The 17,907-nt window shown below is 44.6% G+C and overlaps 1 protein-coding gene across 3 annotated transcripts in view; it reads left to right on the top strand.

The window, feature by feature from the left end:
• The first annotated feature begins 2,125 nt into the window (after positions 1–2,125).
• LOC149351081 (uncharacterized) overlaps positions 2,126–17,907 on the top strand; it is a 48,496-nt gene continuing 32,714 nt past the window's right edge. For all 3 annotated transcript variants that reach the window (XM_089580304.1, XM_089580305.1, XM_089580303.1), the window contains exons 1-4: positions 2,126–2,365; positions 4,050–4,158; positions 8,646–8,767; positions 17,267–17,629. In XM_089580304.1, coding sequence (XP_089436430.1) covers positions 2,261–2,365; positions 4,050–4,158; positions 8,646–8,767; positions 17,267–17,629 — 699 coding nt within the window. In that variant the 5' untranslated portion in view covers positions 2,126–2,260. The remainder of the gene's footprint in view (positions 2,366–4,049; positions 4,159–8,645; positions 8,768–17,266; positions 17,630–17,907) is intronic.

Raw genomic sequence — 17,907 nt, 5'->3', positions numbered from 1 at the left:
GAATAACGCTGATACATCCAGAATAGAACTAAAAGGAATTTTATCAGTGTATTAGTTGTATCGTTTCATAATGCAATAGACAGAACTGATAGGATTCTTAACAGTTTATCCTATCAGAATTTTTGCTAGGGATAGTCGCAGATGGCAATTAGAGATGAAAGGAAAATAACGCGATTATTGTTAAGTTACAATTTTTGGTTTGTAATTGACCACTGTAATCAGTTACATTTTAAGATGGCGTAATTGTAATCGGTTACTTATTTTCTGTAATGAGACTGGTGCGTTACGAGGCACTCTCAAATACGTAACTATGCGGTGGCTACGCAACTGACGACTCATGTCGGCCGTATGGTGAGCCCGTGATGCCATTACACCACCTGTAACGTGAGGAGAGCGTGAGGCATAGAGTTAGGCATAGAGAAACTCTATGGCGTGAGGAGATCTTGGGAGAGTTGGAGAACGGTTTCCGAAAGGACAGACGGTTGGAGGACAATCTATTTGTTATAACGCAGTGTATAGAGATAGCTGAGGCAAGTCGGAGGCCTCTATGGATGGCATTTTTAGGGGACATGACAATGTGAATCAGGAAAAACTTTGGGACCAATTGAAGGGATATGGCGCTGATAGAAATCTGGTTGAATATCTACAACGTGTATATTCAGACAATGAGGTCGTAGTAACCTGGGAGGGAGAAACTACAAAACCAGCTAAAATTAAGAGAGGGCTAAGGCAGGGCTGCCCACTATCACCTCTACTTTTCATGGTATATGTGAGCCAAATGGAAAAGAGGTTGGAAGAGTGTAGGGTAGGAGTTGATGTGAGTTATATGCAGGATGGTCAGAAGGTAAACCAAGTGTTGGCTTGACTAATATATGCAGATGATATTGTTCTACTGGCAGACAAGCGAGATAGGCTGCAGGAACTAGCTATGGTGAGGAGGGCAACAAGCTAGGACTCCAGTTCAGTAGAGAGAAGTCAGGGATAATGGTCTATAATGATGAGAAGGGAGACCCACTAGAAATACAAGACACTATATATGATAGACCATGTGAGAACTTATAAGTATCTAGGTGTATGGCTGAAGGGAAAAATATCTTGAAGAGCATGAGAGGATTCTGAAGGATAAAGGAAAAAGGAATTCAGACATTATGAAGCATAGAGCACTATGGAACTATAACAGGTATGAGGTGGTTAGAGGGGTATGGAAGGGAATCATGGTACCGGGCCTCACATTTGGAAATGCAGTCCTGTGCATGAAATCAGAAGTACAGTCAGGGCTAGAGGTCAGACAAAGAAGTGTAGGAAGGCTAGCCTTGGGAGCCCATGGGAACACGCCGAATGAGGGAGTCCAGGGAGATATGGGTTGGGCGTCGTTCGAGGTTCGGGAGGCCATCAGCAAACTGAAATATGATCAGAGACTCACTCAAATGGAGGAAACAAGGTGGGCAAAAAAGGTGTACAAGTATCTGTACATGAAAAGTATTAACACAATTGCAAAATGGACTAATAGAACCCGAAAGCTAAGAACGAGGTATTTACGGGTGAGGGATGGGACGCAACAAAATACTAACGTGAAAGCGGAGGTAAAGGAGACAGAAAGAAATATGTGGAAAGAAAGAATGCAGGAAATATCGGCGCTGACACGAAAACAGGACATCAAAAAAGAGCGATTATTCGATAATTCGCGGGGCAGTTCACTGCTTTTTGAGGCTAGGACAGGGACTCTGAGAACAAAAACGTATAGGTCCAAATTTGAAGAAGTGGATATTTTGTGCTCTGCTTGTAAAACGGAAACGGAGACCATAGAACACTTGGTTCTGAGGTGCGCAGAACTCCGCCCAGCCCTCCCAGAGGGGACAGCAACGACCATAGAGATATATCGCTGGGATTTACTGGGGAGGACGGGCGAGTGGATGGGAAAAGCGTGACATTGACGAAGGGGAGGTTGGAGGATTGGTGGCGGAAATCAAGGGAGGCGTGAATTTCGAGGGGAAAAGGATAGACAGATTAGGCATTGTAAGAGCGAAAGGGAAAGAAAGGAAAAATAAAAATAAATTAACAATGGGGGAAGTATAGGCTAGGTGGCGAAAGCTACCGCCTGGTACAAAGGGTAAAGCCATTATCATCCATCCATCCATCGTGCCATGTGCCGGGCGGAAGCAGCAACTGTTTGACAACATCTTTGTTTTTTTCGTCTGCCCTCGAAGTTTGTGCCGGCACGGATTGAAATTGTTATTCCAAAGTTCGTAACGTGTTTGCGATGCATACTACGGAAGTTGGCGGCAGCAATGTCCCTTTATTTTTAGTTAAACTCTGGAAACTTGTCGAAGATGAGAAATGCAACGACTTGATCAGCTGGAGTTCGGTACGTCGCGCCCATTGCTCTTGATGGGTTAGGGCTAAGGTTGTAGCTGTCTCGGTTTTTAACCACGTTTATCCAGCTTCTGTATGCTACCATGTGTTTGTCATCGCGTTAAACCGCAGTAACGTAAGGGGTATTCGAGTGCCGCCCACTTGTTGAAAGTAGCGTTTTTGACAACTAAAGCGTAGTGACTACCCGATGCCGCTCGTACTGTGTGCTCATGCAGGTTTTGCAATCTCTTGCATCATAAGGATCGCGCATCCGGAGGCAATAAGCGATGCATTCTTTTGACAGCTGAATGAACTAACGGCTCCGGCTTTCCAGGGCCTCTCGAAAGCTTTTCTTTTACATTTCTCTCGTCTTCTCGTTATAATGCGCCTTGATAGGCTTTGTTTATTCACACAAACGTAATAGCTCTCCTCTGCAAGCTGTAGCGATTTGTAGTGCCGCGTAACCAAGCACTTCCAGTCGTTTTGGCAGTCGTTTAATTTTACATTTTGTGGTTTGCTAGATTGTGTGCCCTAACTTTTTTTTTTTTGCCATTTTGTCATTTTACTGGTGTACAGAGGTAAGCACACTTTTTGAGAGCGCTTGAGCTGGGCTCTGCAGAGGAAAGGAAGCGAAGTTAGAGAAGGTACTGAGTACTAGACACAATTCTTGTGCTCGAGCACAGCCAGATAGACATGCAAACCGTGCAAGCTCAAGCAGCTGTATACGCGAAATTCTAGAGGACCGTGTACTGTGCGATGTCAGTGCACGTTAAAGAACCCCAGGTGGCCGAAATTTCTGGAGCCCTTCACTGCGGCGTCCGTCATAGCATGAGTCGTTTTGGGACGTTTAACCCCCATAAACCAAAATTTAATTTCATTTGCTCTGCAGCGCGCCGCTTGGGTGCTCTTGGTAAGCGTGGTCACCTCTGTACATCGGTTTGGTTCTAAAATTCAGTTTTATGTAAAACACTTTACTCCTGATGGTTTTTTTTTTTTTCACATACCTGGTTTATAAAGAAAAATAGCCCAATGGACCAGTTGGTGTTGTAGTTTGTGTTATCGGAGTAGCCGTATTTTACTCCTAATGTCTATTGCTTCGACTGTGTGTGTACGAGATGTTTCATTGCGTTCGCTGTTTTTCGTGCACGACGTGCTTATATAGCCAGTTGGAAGCTTCCAAAGGAGTTGTCAGGCCACTTGGATCGCCAAGGAAATAACTATTTTGATGAGGTTTTCAGCGAATGTCTCAATTCTGATCTTCGGGATTCTTTGAGAATAGTTTACATAATGTTGCCACAGAAACCTATCACACTTCGATGTTCCTAAAGCCATTCATGTAATTCTTGTTTAACTCTGAACATTTGGTTAAGGCACAATTTATGTAGTAATAGGTACATTGTGCTTCTACTACTATGACTACTTCTGAGGCATTTGTCTGAAGTTGTTCGTAAGTTGGTTGTAAGAGGAGGAGTCAAAGTTGGTTGATATTTATATTTGTCAGCATTCAAAATGATGTGTTAATCGAATTGAAGTTTTGATCTTGGATCTTAGAAAATGTGGGAGGATGAATTATATTTGGCAGGAATGTTTTGAAATGTATTTGGGTTCAGCATTTCTGGTGGTGGGCTCACTTGCTAACTGCAGACCACCGTGTAGTGCACTGACCTTTTACTGAACATAGATTTGTTTTGTTGTAGAATGGCCGGAGCTTCATCATACACAACCAGACGCAGTTTGCCAAAGAACTTCTGCCTCTGTATTTCAAGCACAGTAACATGGCAAGCTTGACCAGGCAGCTTAATATTTGTAAGTATTGAAAAAAAAAAAAAAACAATTTGTTGTTTAGCAGCACAAAAAGGTGCAGTGATGAATAAAAGGTGCATCTGGCACAAATGCGATATACCATCTTTGTTAAGTGATCTTACCAATGTGCTTGATCTTCATATATGTGAATTCTCTAGTTGAGGTGTGTGACCTCTTCTGTGTTAGTGCATAATTTTCTCCTAATTGCATCCTTGTTTGTGTGTTGTACTGTAGAGGCAGCAGCAGATCGAAGTAGACGCAATGTTTTCGTATATGCTTTGGAAAGGCTTTTTTCCTGAAAAAATCCATCATCAGCTGGGCATTGAAGTGCTAATCTGCATTTCAGAACTGCTTATTGTTCGGGCCCTAAGAGCAAGGCAGTTTTATGTGATTACTATGTTATTCCACCTTATCATACAGCATCTTGAAACTGCTTTAAAAAATGACAATTTATTTTACAAGATAAGTGATCTAGCAGCCAGAAAGATGTGATTTCATGTTTGTGCAGGAATAGCGTAGATGAAAAATCGTGCTTACGAAAAAAAGACAGCTGTGATTTCATGTTCAAGGTGTATAAATTTTGTGTTTGATAGGGTTGCTGAGATATTCTTACCTCTGGTGGGAAAATAAAGTAATAAAAATATTTTTTAAATGTTTACTTCACTTCTGAATTCAGAATTGTCCTTTTATTGATTTAAATATTTTTCTCAACACTTATTTTTTAGCTATCCTACATGTAGGACACTAGGCAAATGCACTACCTATCGCGTGCGGTAAAAAGTTGAAACATTTGACATCAACTCTATTCTCACATTTCTCATCATGTGGTGTGGTTTTTGCATGACAGTCCGCAAATCTTGTTTGCTTTTCTTGCGGTTAATGCGATCAGATCTGCTTGCTGCTTCTAGAGAGGACTGGCAGCTGTTTCGGAATGTGCACAATGCAATGCTTGCCCAGGCAAAGTTTCAAGCCTATTGAACCTGCACTATTGGGCGCAAGCTTTTATACAATAAACTAATGCGCAAAAAAGTCTTGTCCTACATGTAGGACAGTAGGCATTTCTGGGTTAAAATGTGGACTCTGGAAGGAGGGCGTGAAATAAAATTCATGCCAACTTTCCGGTGCACAATACTCATTGTGTTAAAGCAAGCAAGCAGGAGCTTGGACTTGGGATGGGGTATATTGTGTGTGTGTAAATATCTGAAATGGCTTTGATTCTTTCAGAGTTGTGGGAAATTTGAAGCTTGTGCATTTTTCTTTGCCGCAGCTCCTGCAGAGTTCTGCAATCCTGTCTTTATGAATGACATGTACTTACTATCTAATGAAATAATAAAAGGCATTGTATTTAAAAAAATAAACTCCAGGAAACATCACCAAACAAATGGAAAATTCCATAATTTGCTAAGTGTTAAGACAGTGGTTGGAAAAAATTGTCAAGTTAGGTAATTTAGTTGAAAGAAAGAGAAGAGACGGAATAAAAGGAGGAAAATGTCAATGTTTTTCAAAACTTAATCCCAGTCCTTTCGTGTAGCGACCTCTTTTTGTAATGAAGCCAAAAACTGTTCCTTAACCTTATGGTTATGGCGGTCGGGTACTGACCTGAAAGATGCGGGTTCGATCCCGACTGTGGCGGTTGCATCTTGATGTAGATGAAATGCTTGAGGCTCATTTACTGTGCGATGTCGGTGCACGTTAAAGAACTGTCAAGGTCGGAAGGTGGTCACTCAGGTGTAGTTTTTATGTATACCAGTGAAATACCCCAGATGATTGACATCCAGAGCCCTCCACTAGTCTCCTTTATAGCTCAAGCTGCTTTGGGACCTTAAATCCCATAAATGATAAACCATTCTTAGTATGGGAAATGCATTAGCTAGGGTTCAACACAATGCACTGCACTTTTTAATTGAGCCACGCTGACATTCATTTGATGGCTCTCATTCATAGCAAGGTTTGTATTATCATAAAAATATTGTATGTGCTCTTAAAGTAATGCATATCCTTGTCAGTCCCCACATATCTTATATAGTGCACACCTGTCTTGGAAGGCATCAGTTCGGAGAGTACTCACTGTGCTCCCATGTGGAAACCTTTTCAAGAATATTGTAGTAATACTAAACCTGATCCCCATGTGTACTTTGTACGAACATTTATAGATCACATGTTATTGGTATTTTTTTCAAGTGTCAGGTGGCATAGGACAAATATATTTGTTCTTAAATGACCATTTCTTTTGTGACCACTCCAACTGCAGACATGTTTGCCTGTAACCTTTGCATTTAGAAATCCCACCAGTGAACATAGCTATTTCTGCAGTGTCATATGTAATTTAGCTCTTGCGCTATGAGAACTAGGGAGGAAGTGGTCACAAAATGGGCTGCAGTGGCATTTCTACTCGCAGCACTCGGGGCAAGAGCAACACCACTCCATCACTTTATCTTTTCATTTTGGACTCGCTGACAAACAGGTGCAAGCCTCCTCATTTGTGGTGCCTGCACCACAGTAGTGTGGAGCAGTTTCTCTAGCCTTGTTTACTCTGGCCTCCTTCAGTGAAAGACATTATTTATTGAAAGAATGATGGAGCAGTAGGACAAAGGCCATGCACATATTTTGTGCAGACCACTCGACCTAAAGGGACGCTGAGGACAACTTCATCTAATTTTTGTGAAGAGTAAAAATCTGTTGTGTGGCTCTTGATTTCTGTGCCAGCAAAAGATGCACTTATAGAAAATTGCATTCAAAATTTTCCCACCACTCGATTCAAACTCGTGACGTCTACACTGAAAATGACTCTGTGATCACCGTTTTGAAGTGAACAACTGTGTAGCCTAGCCTCTAGGATCTGTGCCAAAAAATCAGTGGTGACACCTGTATTTAATTTTTTGTTCTTTTCTAGCCTACAAAAGTTCAGTTTTCAGTGAAAGCAGCGTTTTTGTCATTAAGATGCTGTGATCTATTAATGCAAGTAACTTGAATTTGTTGTCAGTGTCCCTTTAAACAGGCTCTGAAGGGGGCTGTTAGTAAAGTTGCAGCATGTTTGAGATGCTAAAGACCGCCGCTTCACAAATGTTCTCCAGCAAGAATTTTTTTTTTTTAATGTGTTTTGCAGGAGCTGCGTTATTTTAGTCAAAATTTGAATCTCCACATCTTCGTGCCTTTCCCTCTCGTCTTGTCACTTTTTGCACGCTGGAATGCCAGCGCTCGTCCGCTGGCTGCTGGGGTGCATGGGAATTTCCTGGGGGGGGGGCAGAGCTTCCTGACCTGCCGGATTGGCCGCAGCCGCAGTAGCTATAGGACCTCTGAAAGAGTTGGCACGGTGAACCAGTGGTAGCCCTCCGCTGCTGATGTAACGAGCACTACATAGCACAATGCGTGTGCGGATTCGGGCAAAAGTCTGGCACCGCTGGTTGCCGCGAGGCTCGGAAGCGGAAATTTTTAAAAATGTGTTGTAAGTTATCGGCTCGCTTTTGAGGTCTTGTACAGGTCATGAATGCTTGATGGCCTGTGCTCTACATAATGCAAGCATTTTATAGCCAACCTCAAACCCCCCTTTTCAGGGACCCTTTAAGAGGTCTTGGAGGTGTTAACTGTTCAATGCCTATATGTGACATCACCTTAGTCTCCGTTCTCCTATTATTCGGAACTTTTATTTGAAAATAAAGTTGATCATTTGGCATAGCTATTTGGCATGTCTTTGCACTCCATATTCATTGTCATGGCTACTGGGCTCTTATTACAACGGTTTTAGGACTTCCCAATTTTGGCTGCTGGAAGAAAATTATTCTGCCTCTTTTACTGTCGACCTGAGCCAGTTGGTAAATGATGTAAGTTTGCATTTATAATGTGACTTACCGTGCGCCGCCGGGTGCCCACCGAGGATACGATGAGTACACTCTGTTCCCTGTCCTGGTGCTCGGCTTATGTCAGGTGAACTGCCTGGAAAATGGATCTTGGACCTAACCTTGAGTAGACGAAAAGCACCTTGTGCCATGGCACACTTTTGCCAAAGCTGCCCTTGTGCCATAAAATTATGGAGGGCACTTAAGACTACTTGCTTGCTTTGAATGTGAAAGCACCGTTTTTTCTTTCCTTTTTTTACTATGAAATTTTTTCTCTTCCTTTCTAATGATACACCCACTCTTAGCATACAGTCACAGGGCAAAACGTATACTATGTTCGCATTTGTTCACCTAGAAGCAGCGCGGTTGTGTAGCCTCGTGCTCGCCTCGCAATCTGAAGATCCTGGGTTCAATTCCCTGCACCTTTGGATGAAGTTTTATTTTTCTTTGATATCACTGTGACGTCACCTGGGATTTTTGGGACCACTGCTGCTGGTCAACGCCAATGCTAGGTTCATTGCCGATGAGCTGTATAATGCCTTCACATTAAAAATTCATCATCATGGATTGTGACTTAGCACAGGCATGGTCTGCATAAAGCAGTGGGCTACCACAGGATTTGAAGATTAACTTTTTCTGTTATTCTTTTTGCAGATGGCTTTCGCAAGGTGGGCAACATAGACCAAGGTCTGAGGGCAGACCGAGAGCGAATAGAGTTTTTTCATAACTTCTTCATCCGTGGGCAAGAATGTCTACTTTTATTCATCAAGCGAAAGGTAAATATGTCTCCTGTAACACTGAAAGACTACTTCTGATTGAAATTACAAAAATGCTTAAGTTTTAGATTATAGAGAACATTGCAGAAATTTTTTGGAAAGACTATTTTTGTATGCATATTGATAGTTCTGCATGAAAAGGTTTGATGATGAAAAAAAAGGTGGCACATTTAAAGCATGGAATTAAGTTTTGACAAACGCTTTATTCAAGTAGAAGTGGATTTATTTGGCAAGTTTTGTGTAGTTGAGTTTTTGCAGTAGTGGGTAAATATAAATATCTTTTTCAGGAGATTGTAAATTGCATCAGGCAATTCCTTCAGGGGTTCTGTGATTTAGTCATTACATTTTCAAGGAAGCTTTTCTGAGTTCTAATGGAAACTTTGTTAGATTCAGGAACTGTGCGTTATGAGCACTTGATCTGATCATCACGTGCATTGCTATCTGGCTGTGGCCACAGTACATCTCATGTCTGATTTTCAGCGTTTTGTTCCTTGTTTGTGTAGGTGCTTGGCGTTATCTATTTCAAAGCTTTGCTTTATTGGACGAGTAGTTACAAATGTTTAGAAGCCTATATGTGTAGGCATGTATATGTTCCTCAAGACTCTTCTTGAAGATGCATGCTTTAAATTTCTTTGTTTTGTTTGATTAGAGCATGCCTAAGAGTCATAATCATTCTCATTTCCATCCTTGCCACTGTGTTTCTTCTGAGGGCACAAGTTAGCACAATAAGCTATTTAGCTTTGAAAACTGTATCTGCCTGCCTGCTAGTCTTCGTTATCACTTGTCATCTGTGTAAGTAGGCAGTGACATTCATTCACTTTGTTGTTGATGTTCTGCAGCCTAGCATCAAGAGCTGTGATGGATTCTTTGCAGTGGGTGGGCTTAAATACCATCACCTATGCTGTGCTCTGCACTTTGGTGTTGTAGCTGCATGCTACATGGTAGAAGGAGGAGGATAAACATTTATTTCGTCAGGCTGTGGAGCCGGTGTGGGTGGGAAAGAATGAATCCCATGTCATGTGCTCAAGCTTGTCAGCAAAGGTCTGCAGATGGTAGAGAGTTGCTTCTCTGGTTCTGCCTTGGAATTGCTTACATCAGCTTGGATGTAAATGCTGGTTGTCCACCTGTGATGAGGACTCCTAAGGCACCATGCTGCAGTGTTATGTCTTCGAAAGAACTTGCTACTACTGCTGTACTCCGCCAACATAGCTTTGGCTTTCTTATTGTGGGTCAGGTAGCTCGTAGCTGCAGTGTTCCTTTTATTACCGACTACTGATGTTGGAAAGGTGGTGCAAGTCCACTCTGATTTGTTTTGGAAATGTTGAGTCAGCAATGCAGTTGCCCTCAGGAGACCTGACAGCTATGTTTGGTTTGACACCCTCAACTTGACATGCATGGTTTGCGAGGTTGAAAGGCAGACTAGGGTAGTAATATTTAATCTCAGTTCTCTGTAGTATGCACGCAAGTCCAGAGGGCCTGCATTTGGTTCATCTGGAGAAATCTCTAGGTTTGTAGGGTCGACGAAAAAATAAGTGGCCTTGTCAGGTGCAAAGTGGGCACTGCTTTTGAGTGAAGGTGCTTCTGGCAGTGGTGGTAGGTCTCAGAAAATGATTGCCATCTCAGTCATTTTGCAGCGCTTGTTCAAGAAGAGCTCACAATAAGCTTTTTGAAAACATAGCGCAAAAAAGACATAGGCGACACAGATGTAGACAGGATACGCGTTATGTTTTAAAAAAACTGTTACCAATTGTCCCAAACCACGCTACCGTCACAATAAGTTGTTTGCAGGAGGAGTAGACTTACAAACTATAGTGATGTTGAACTTTTATGGTCATACGCCCTGGTGCTCAAGGCACCCATTGAGCCTTTTTTAAAGGGGCCGCGACAAAAAAATTTTTGGGCGTAAACTCGTTACTGCACTTAACATTTTTTTTCTTCGTTCGCAAACTACTTGCTGAAAGGTATACCTGCCCCATGCCGTCTGCTGCATGCTGCTCACTGTGTTGAAATGCTGTTGTGTTGCGAATGGTGGCTGCTCGAGAAGTTTCTTTAGTTCAGCACGATAGAAATTAATGTCTTTTACTACTTCTCTCCACCCGCCGCCGTGGCTTAGTGGTTACGGTGCGCGGCTGCTGACCCGAAAGACGTGGGTTCGATCCCGGCCGTGGCGGTCGAATTTCGATGTAGGCGAAATTCTGGAGGCCCGTGTGCTGTGCGATGTCAATGCACGTTAAAGAACCCCAGCTGGTTGAAATATCCGGAGCCCTTCACTATGGCGTCTCTCATAGCCTGAGTCGCTTTGGGACGTTAAACCCCAATAAACCAAACCGTACTACTTCGTTCTTTTTTTTTCCGGACGTCTTCAGTGTAGTATGCTTGCTTAGTTGTCCTAGAAGAACTGGGCGCATTTGCGGCACCCACCTGGAGATCGTCAGAGAGGCGGAAATTCTGAAGTGTGTCCTGTACCATTAAAATAGTCTTACTTTAAAAAGTGCATTGCTAATGTGTATTAAGGAAGCCAACTGTCATTGAAACGAAGGAAAGCATAGGGAAATGTTTTCTTTTTTTTCTTGTTTTGTGTGTGAGTGTGGGTGAATGAGAGTGATATCAGAGGGGTTGTTTTTTAGTTGCCATTTACTCCCACATATGTAATGCGGTGCATCCTGTACCCGATGTATATTGAGAAGAACGTGCTGGGATGTTGCGTTTTGGACTACAATTTGTTGTCCACTTCCCATTAGTCGAATAATTAAAATCTCAAATTAGCACAAGCTGGCACTATTGTTGCTCTTGGAGCACGAACAAAGAAGAGAAAACTGTTGAATGGGACGGCTTGTTGGTGGAAACATATCTGAAAAGCTGTGTGTTAGTCAAACATCCTTTTCGGCTGGCGGAACGCCATTGCAAAACCCATTGCCACTGGGAGCCATTGTCATGTCTGATTACAGGCCCAGTGTCGCTCTGGACAAGAATGTGGAACACTTAAACACTGGGTACTAGTTGCTGGAAGGAAAAGCATAACGATGGGGGCGGGATTCTGAACTAGGAAGTAACAGGCAAACATTTCCTTTCGGGAAATAAAAATGTTAAATATTAGTTGGAAAATAAGAGCTCCATCAGGATTTTAATGAGTGACCTGTGCAGCCCCAGCTGAGTGCTCAACAAATAGTGTTAAATGTGGTGAAAAATAGCATGAAACTAATAGTGTGAGATGGGCACTCCTTTTCTTTTATTTTTCTCCCGTACTGGTTATTGCTTGCTGGTAACATCATTTTCCATGTTTGATTCCTTTTGTGCTGTTGTTCATAGGTCTGCTGTGCAAAGCGCATTCTTACGCTCATTGCTCTGTCCAATTTGTAGTGTGCGAGGAGCCAAGCCATGCATATTATGCTGTTCATCGCAGTGTCTCGATGTCTTCAAGCATATTTGTACCTTCACTGACAAAACCTACATTGTTATATATACTTTTGTGCAGTAACTTGTTCTTATCAGTCACTCATACTGACTGTTGCATCATTCAAAGAAAATAGAAGGAAATTTTTCTTGCTAAACTGCTAGCTTGTTTCCACACAAATTTTGAACAAAGATGGTGTTCAGTGGCAGTTTTTGTTTTATGCTACATTTGGGTTGTGTGCTTGCCTGAATCGGTGAGAATTAATCACAAGTTCATATCTTATACTGGAATGCCGGACTAAAAAAGATGGTTTCACATCATTTTGCTAGCTGCGCAATCTCTTACTCCTGAAATGTTGGGGAGCACTCTTCGTTTTGCGTCTCATGTTCATCTGCGTTTGTCATTCTGCAGCCAACAATAGCTGGCCCTGTCAGTACAGCTGTTGTGAAAAAGTCTTTTTTTTCGCTCAGCAGCTTTCGATTAATTCTCACTGGTTCAAGTATGTACCTGACCCGATTGTAGTATAAAGCAAAAATTGCCGCTAAATGCCACCTCTATGCAAAATTTGAGTGCAGGGGTGGAAGTGCTGTGCCAATTGCACCATGCTGCGCCAATTTGATCTCCTGCGCCAAGCTGCGCCTAAACGGCAATTTACGCCGATCGCAAGTGTACTGAGCCAAATTTAGCCGAGTGTTGTTGTTGGCTGGGCAACACTGGACGCTCGCTACGAAATGGACACAACCGCATTTGCATTGACAGTTAGGTTCGCTCGTGGTGGTCAGCGCGCCTGTCACGAAAGGCTTGTACAAGCATGAGTAAAAATAAGTACTTTTGACTATTAAGGTGAAAGCCTTTAATGCCTCATAGTACTGTCGTTGACAGCCGTGTGGGCAGCGGTGTCGGCAGATGTGTCTGCGTTTTGACGGGTGTCCACCGAGATACAGTATTGTGCGTTTTTATCGTAAAGACTTTCAAAATTTTTCTTACCTCAACCGCTGGCTTGTTTGCGGTGAAACTGCACACAGAGCTTGCGTATTATGGTAACTTTTGTATCGTAGCAAGTTTTACAACGGTACTTACTTAGTTGAGCCGTGCATCATGCGAAAATGTAGTCGTCTGCGTAGAGATCGGTAAACCAAAACCCGCAAATGCAGTTTTTTTTTTTTTGCTGAAGGGCGACAGTGGCACCATCTGTTTCCTGCAGTGGAAAGCGTCACGAGGTTTGTCGTGACGCTTTCCACTTGGTAATAATGTAGGCATTGTTTTGTAGCAGAATTTTAAATATGCATGAATGGCTTATAATCTTCATATTGAGTGTGAATTTGTCTGAGCTGAGGACAGCAAAAATGTCCTGGATTAACATTTTGATCAACATCGTATTTCCCAGAAGTTATTTGTAGTGTGTGTTTGGCTTACAACCATGTCTGCATTTGCTGCTATGGATAGCGAAGGTGCTTTAAAGGGACCCTGAAAAGCTCTTTGCCAAGGTTAGCAAAAGCGCACGAGAGATCGGTATTCCATCACTTTTCACCGCCCAGCAAAAATTGTTAAGCGAACTTCATCAACACCGAAGATATCGCCGATTAAAAATGATGTTCCTCCTCTCCCCCACATACTACCCTCAACTCATACACGCGGGGCTCGCTCCAAAAAAAAAAAAGAAAAGACGGGCCGATGCCCCGCCCATGCATACGTCAAGCAATGGCGCTGTGCTTGTTTACTTCCGGTGGTCGCAGACACATGTGCGAAGAGAGTGCGATTCACTGCGGTGCGCTGTTGCAAACGGCGTCGCAACGTCCAATCGCAGCTCGTCGCCTGCGTGCAACTTGCTAGATGTCAATGATGAGCCGCGCGCGGCAAACACAACGACGGGAAGCGAGCGCGGAGAGCGGCAGCGTCGTGATGACGTACAGCGCGTTCCTCAGGGCGCTCGGGGCCACGCCGGGCCGGCCTGCCAGCCTTGATGCCGGCCACCGGCGATTGAAAAGCGCACTAGTATTGTTTCTTCATGTTTATAGCAAGCCCTGGGATAGATGCATGTCAAAAATGCATCATTTCTGACGATCGTTGGCCAATACCAAGTTGATCGTAAACGTGATGAATGCGATACTAGCAAATTTCATCCCATAGCCGCTTTGGTGCTACTGCGGCGCTTCGCCTGCCGCCTGCTAGCTCCGTTGCTGAAGGCGTCGTGGAAATCGAATATATCTTCTATTATGGGACGAGTTCGCAGTAAAGCGATGTGAAGAGTAGGCCTTTTACTATAGCGCAGTCGACTTCCGAAGCGCCGTCAGCCGCGGCTTCAATGCGAAACCAGTTAGGCCTAGCGACGACTAGGGCAGCCTGGGACCAGCGCGCAGTTCGTCGCCCGGCGTTGCCGCAGTCAGTGTTGTTGCCGAAAGATCCACTTTTGAACAGGCATGTTGTCGTTGCTCGAATCTAGGTAGCATCATCTCTGGTAGAATGGCTGTTTTGTATTTCCTTGTGCGAACGTCAAGTACGCCGCATGCCGGCTGGCCGACCAGCCTGGATCACGTCTGCCGGCGTCATAAAAAATGAGCTAGAGAGTGTTCTTGACGTAAATAATAAATCCTGGGACTTGAAATGTGAAAAATGTGTCATTTTTGAGGATCGCTGACCAATACTGAGCTGCTGGTAAAGGTAACAACTGTGATACGAGCAAATTTCTGGCAACAACCGCCTTGCAGCTGCCGCTGGCCCGACGTTGGGGTCCGGCTCGCCTGGCGCCCGCTTGCTCCGCCGCTGAAAACGCCACGGAAATTGACCATACTATTATTTTATTGTGAAATGATGCTGCTGGCAGTAAAGCGATGTGTAGAGTAGGCCGTTTATTATAGCGCAGGCGACTTCCGAAGCACCGGCCGCTGCGGCTTCGATGCAAAAGGCTATAGGCCTAGCGACGACCACGGCAGCCAGGCAGCAGCAGAGCTCGTCGCTCGGGAGCCGCGAGCGGTGCCGTTGCCGAAAGCTCCCAACATAAGCAGGCATGCTTTGTCGCTGCTCGAGTATAGCTGGCAGTCTTTCTGATGACGATCGGTGTGGCGCGCCGGTCAAGTTTTCGCACATCTGTCTCCTGCTTGGTGCTCGAACTGCATGGATCCAGAGCTCGAAGCGCGGCTGCGTGCAGCCACCGCTGAGATGGGCTTCAAGCCTTTCAGTACACGCCATACGGAGACCCACAGGGCAACGACAGCAGTGACTCGTCGGCGCAGCTAGGAAACTCGCAAAGGCGGGTGCAAAGATTTGACGAGAACACGTGCTTTTGTGAGCAGACAGATTTTCTTCTCCACCGGGAGTACTACATTAATTTCAAGAAATGCGCTCGATTCTTGCTTCTGTATGCGTGTGTTTTAAAAAATAATAAGCAATCAATAAAATAGTATTTCAAGGAGCATCAGTGCTCAGTTTCAAATGAACTATTGCAAAAATTTCGCGTGACGTCATTGGGCAGAGCCAATGATGAGGGTCGCCGAGTCTATGGCCAAGGCTGCCCAGTTTACGTCATGTGGTAGGGGCGGCTAAAAACGCTCGGTGAGGTGTCACCCTAATCGGCTGTGAGCGGCAAGTTTGAAAAATTATTTGTAAATTATTGGTTCCACGCGTAGCTTTCTGAATCAGACTAGAATACTCGCAGAGACCACCTCTACAGAGTTGTTGCAATAAAGTATGATTGAAGAGACCATTTCAGGGTCCCTTTAAATGCTTTGAAGGTATAGGAGGTATTCACATGACGTCATCCGCAAGGGGCGCTAGCAGCCGGCGCGGCGTTCGCGATGTTGGTGGTCGCGCGCGCGGCCGCCGCAGCCAGCCGCAGCGTTAAAATAGCTGGTGATGTGTGAAATGTGAGCGTATTTCGCGTCTCGCCGCAAATAATTTCTGTCCGGCCCGTAACACCGCATGACTGAATGGGTATGCCGTGAACTGCGCGAAGCAGAAAAGAGCGGCCACGCTCAAAAGGTTCCACTGTGTGAAAAGGTCGACCCGTAGGAAAGCAGAGGCGCCGGCGCGGTGTGAGATGTGCAGGACTGCTGCCGCGCGTTGAATTCACCGGTATCGAGGCCCACCTTGTGCACGACTTAAGTTTGCTGGCAGGCCAAGGAATTAAAGCATACAAACCTATGAGAGGGTGCAATTACTTGACAAAGCGGGTGAGTCCAAGAGCCGTGCTGAGGGTGCTGACGTCCGAGGTGCCGACGGCCGAAGTGCCGTTTTTGGAGAGGTGAGTAATTCGAAGGGTCTGTTCACTTAGCTGTAGCTTAACTTGTCATCTCTATCGGCTGAAAGTGACGTGTTACTACTGAATCTAGCGGAATGGCAGCACACTGCGTTGCTGCAAAAGCGCGAGACGTCTTGTGCATACGAAGCAGCGCTACATAGCTACAATCAAAACTGCAAAACATTCTCGCTGGGTCTGCCGTTCGTGCTGTGAGCGCATGGCAGTATTTGTTTCACCGTTCTTTCGTGTAAATAAGGCAGCTACGCTTTGCCTTTCTGCTGAAAGACCGTCTGAGAAGCGTCAGCAGTTCGCGGACTACAGGCGCTTGAATTATCAGTTTCTGTGGGGGCAGTTTTGGGATTTCGGTAATTAATCGTGCTGTTTATCCACGATGTGCCCTGCATGACTAGCTGACAGTTATCAACTGATATCAAAAGCTGCAAGTCGTACATTCTTGCGTGCAGTGCAGCCAGCCAGTTTTGCAGCCGGGTTGCTACAGGTATAGTTCAGTTATATCACGGCACAGAAGTATTCTGCTGCAAACTTCATGCAAAATAAGCGTTCCACAAAGATGAGTGGTCCCTGCCGCATTCAACAACGTGCAAATATGTTACGGATCACTAACAGTTCAGGCCGGGTACCTCACGGCGCACCGTGACACTGCGCGAGCTGGCATGAAACGACCGCAAACATGGCGCGTTTGATGCGACGACGCTCGCGCCGTCTGGTAGCGCGGCCTCAGTGAATACCTCCTATAAGAACTCATTTTTAGTGCGCTCATTATTGCTGGATGCGCCGAACACGCTGTTCCTGCACATGTGCAGTGTCGGCCATACAATGTGGTAAGAGCTAGCATTTGTGTTTGCAGGTGCCTGCCAGCCGGGCTGGAGGTGTGGCTGCTAACGATGCGCGGGATCGCAGTGAGGTCTTCAAGGAACTACTTTCTCATGTCGGCACTATACAGGGCCGCCAAGAGCATACGGACCAGTTGGTTGCAGATATGAAGAGAGAAAATGAAGCACTGTGGCGTGAAGTTGCCCGTCTGCGTCAGAAACACATGAAGCAGCAGCAGATAGTTGAAAAGCTTATTCAGTTCCTCGTGACCATGGTGCAGGCCAACCGCAACATAACTTTGAAGCGCAACGTGTCATTTATGCTGCATGACAGCCCCAGTCCTAAGGTGCCTCGGCTGACTAAGGCTGCTTTTGTTACCAACTACCAAATGAATTCGGTAAGTACTGCCGTTTAGTGCTCCAGTAGAGTTAGGTACTCTTTCCAAGAGCAAAGTTATGTATTGTGTTTCCGTTTGAGACTATCCTTTATTTTGTGTGTGTCTGTGTTGGTTCATCATTCCATGCACTTATGGTGGATAATACATTTCTTTTTTTTTTTTTCACGTTTATTGTTTATTGTAATACCCACAGCGCCACAAGTGGCATTACAGTGGGGGGGGAATAACACATCATACACATCATTTATGGTGCATTCATTGAGGTTCTCTGGCTAGTT

Source organism: Amblyomma mixtum, chromosome 3 (assembly GCF_055824585.1).
Source record: "Amblyomma mixtum isolate Tamu chromosome 3, ASM5582458v1, whole genome shotgun sequence".
In the NCBI taxonomy this organism is placed as follows: domain Eukaryota; kingdom Metazoa; phylum Arthropoda; class Arachnida; order Ixodida; family Ixodidae; genus Amblyomma; species Amblyomma mixtum.
The sequence above is the reverse complement of the archived record's forward strand: the minus strand, read 5'-3'. Positions and strand labels throughout refer to the sequence as shown.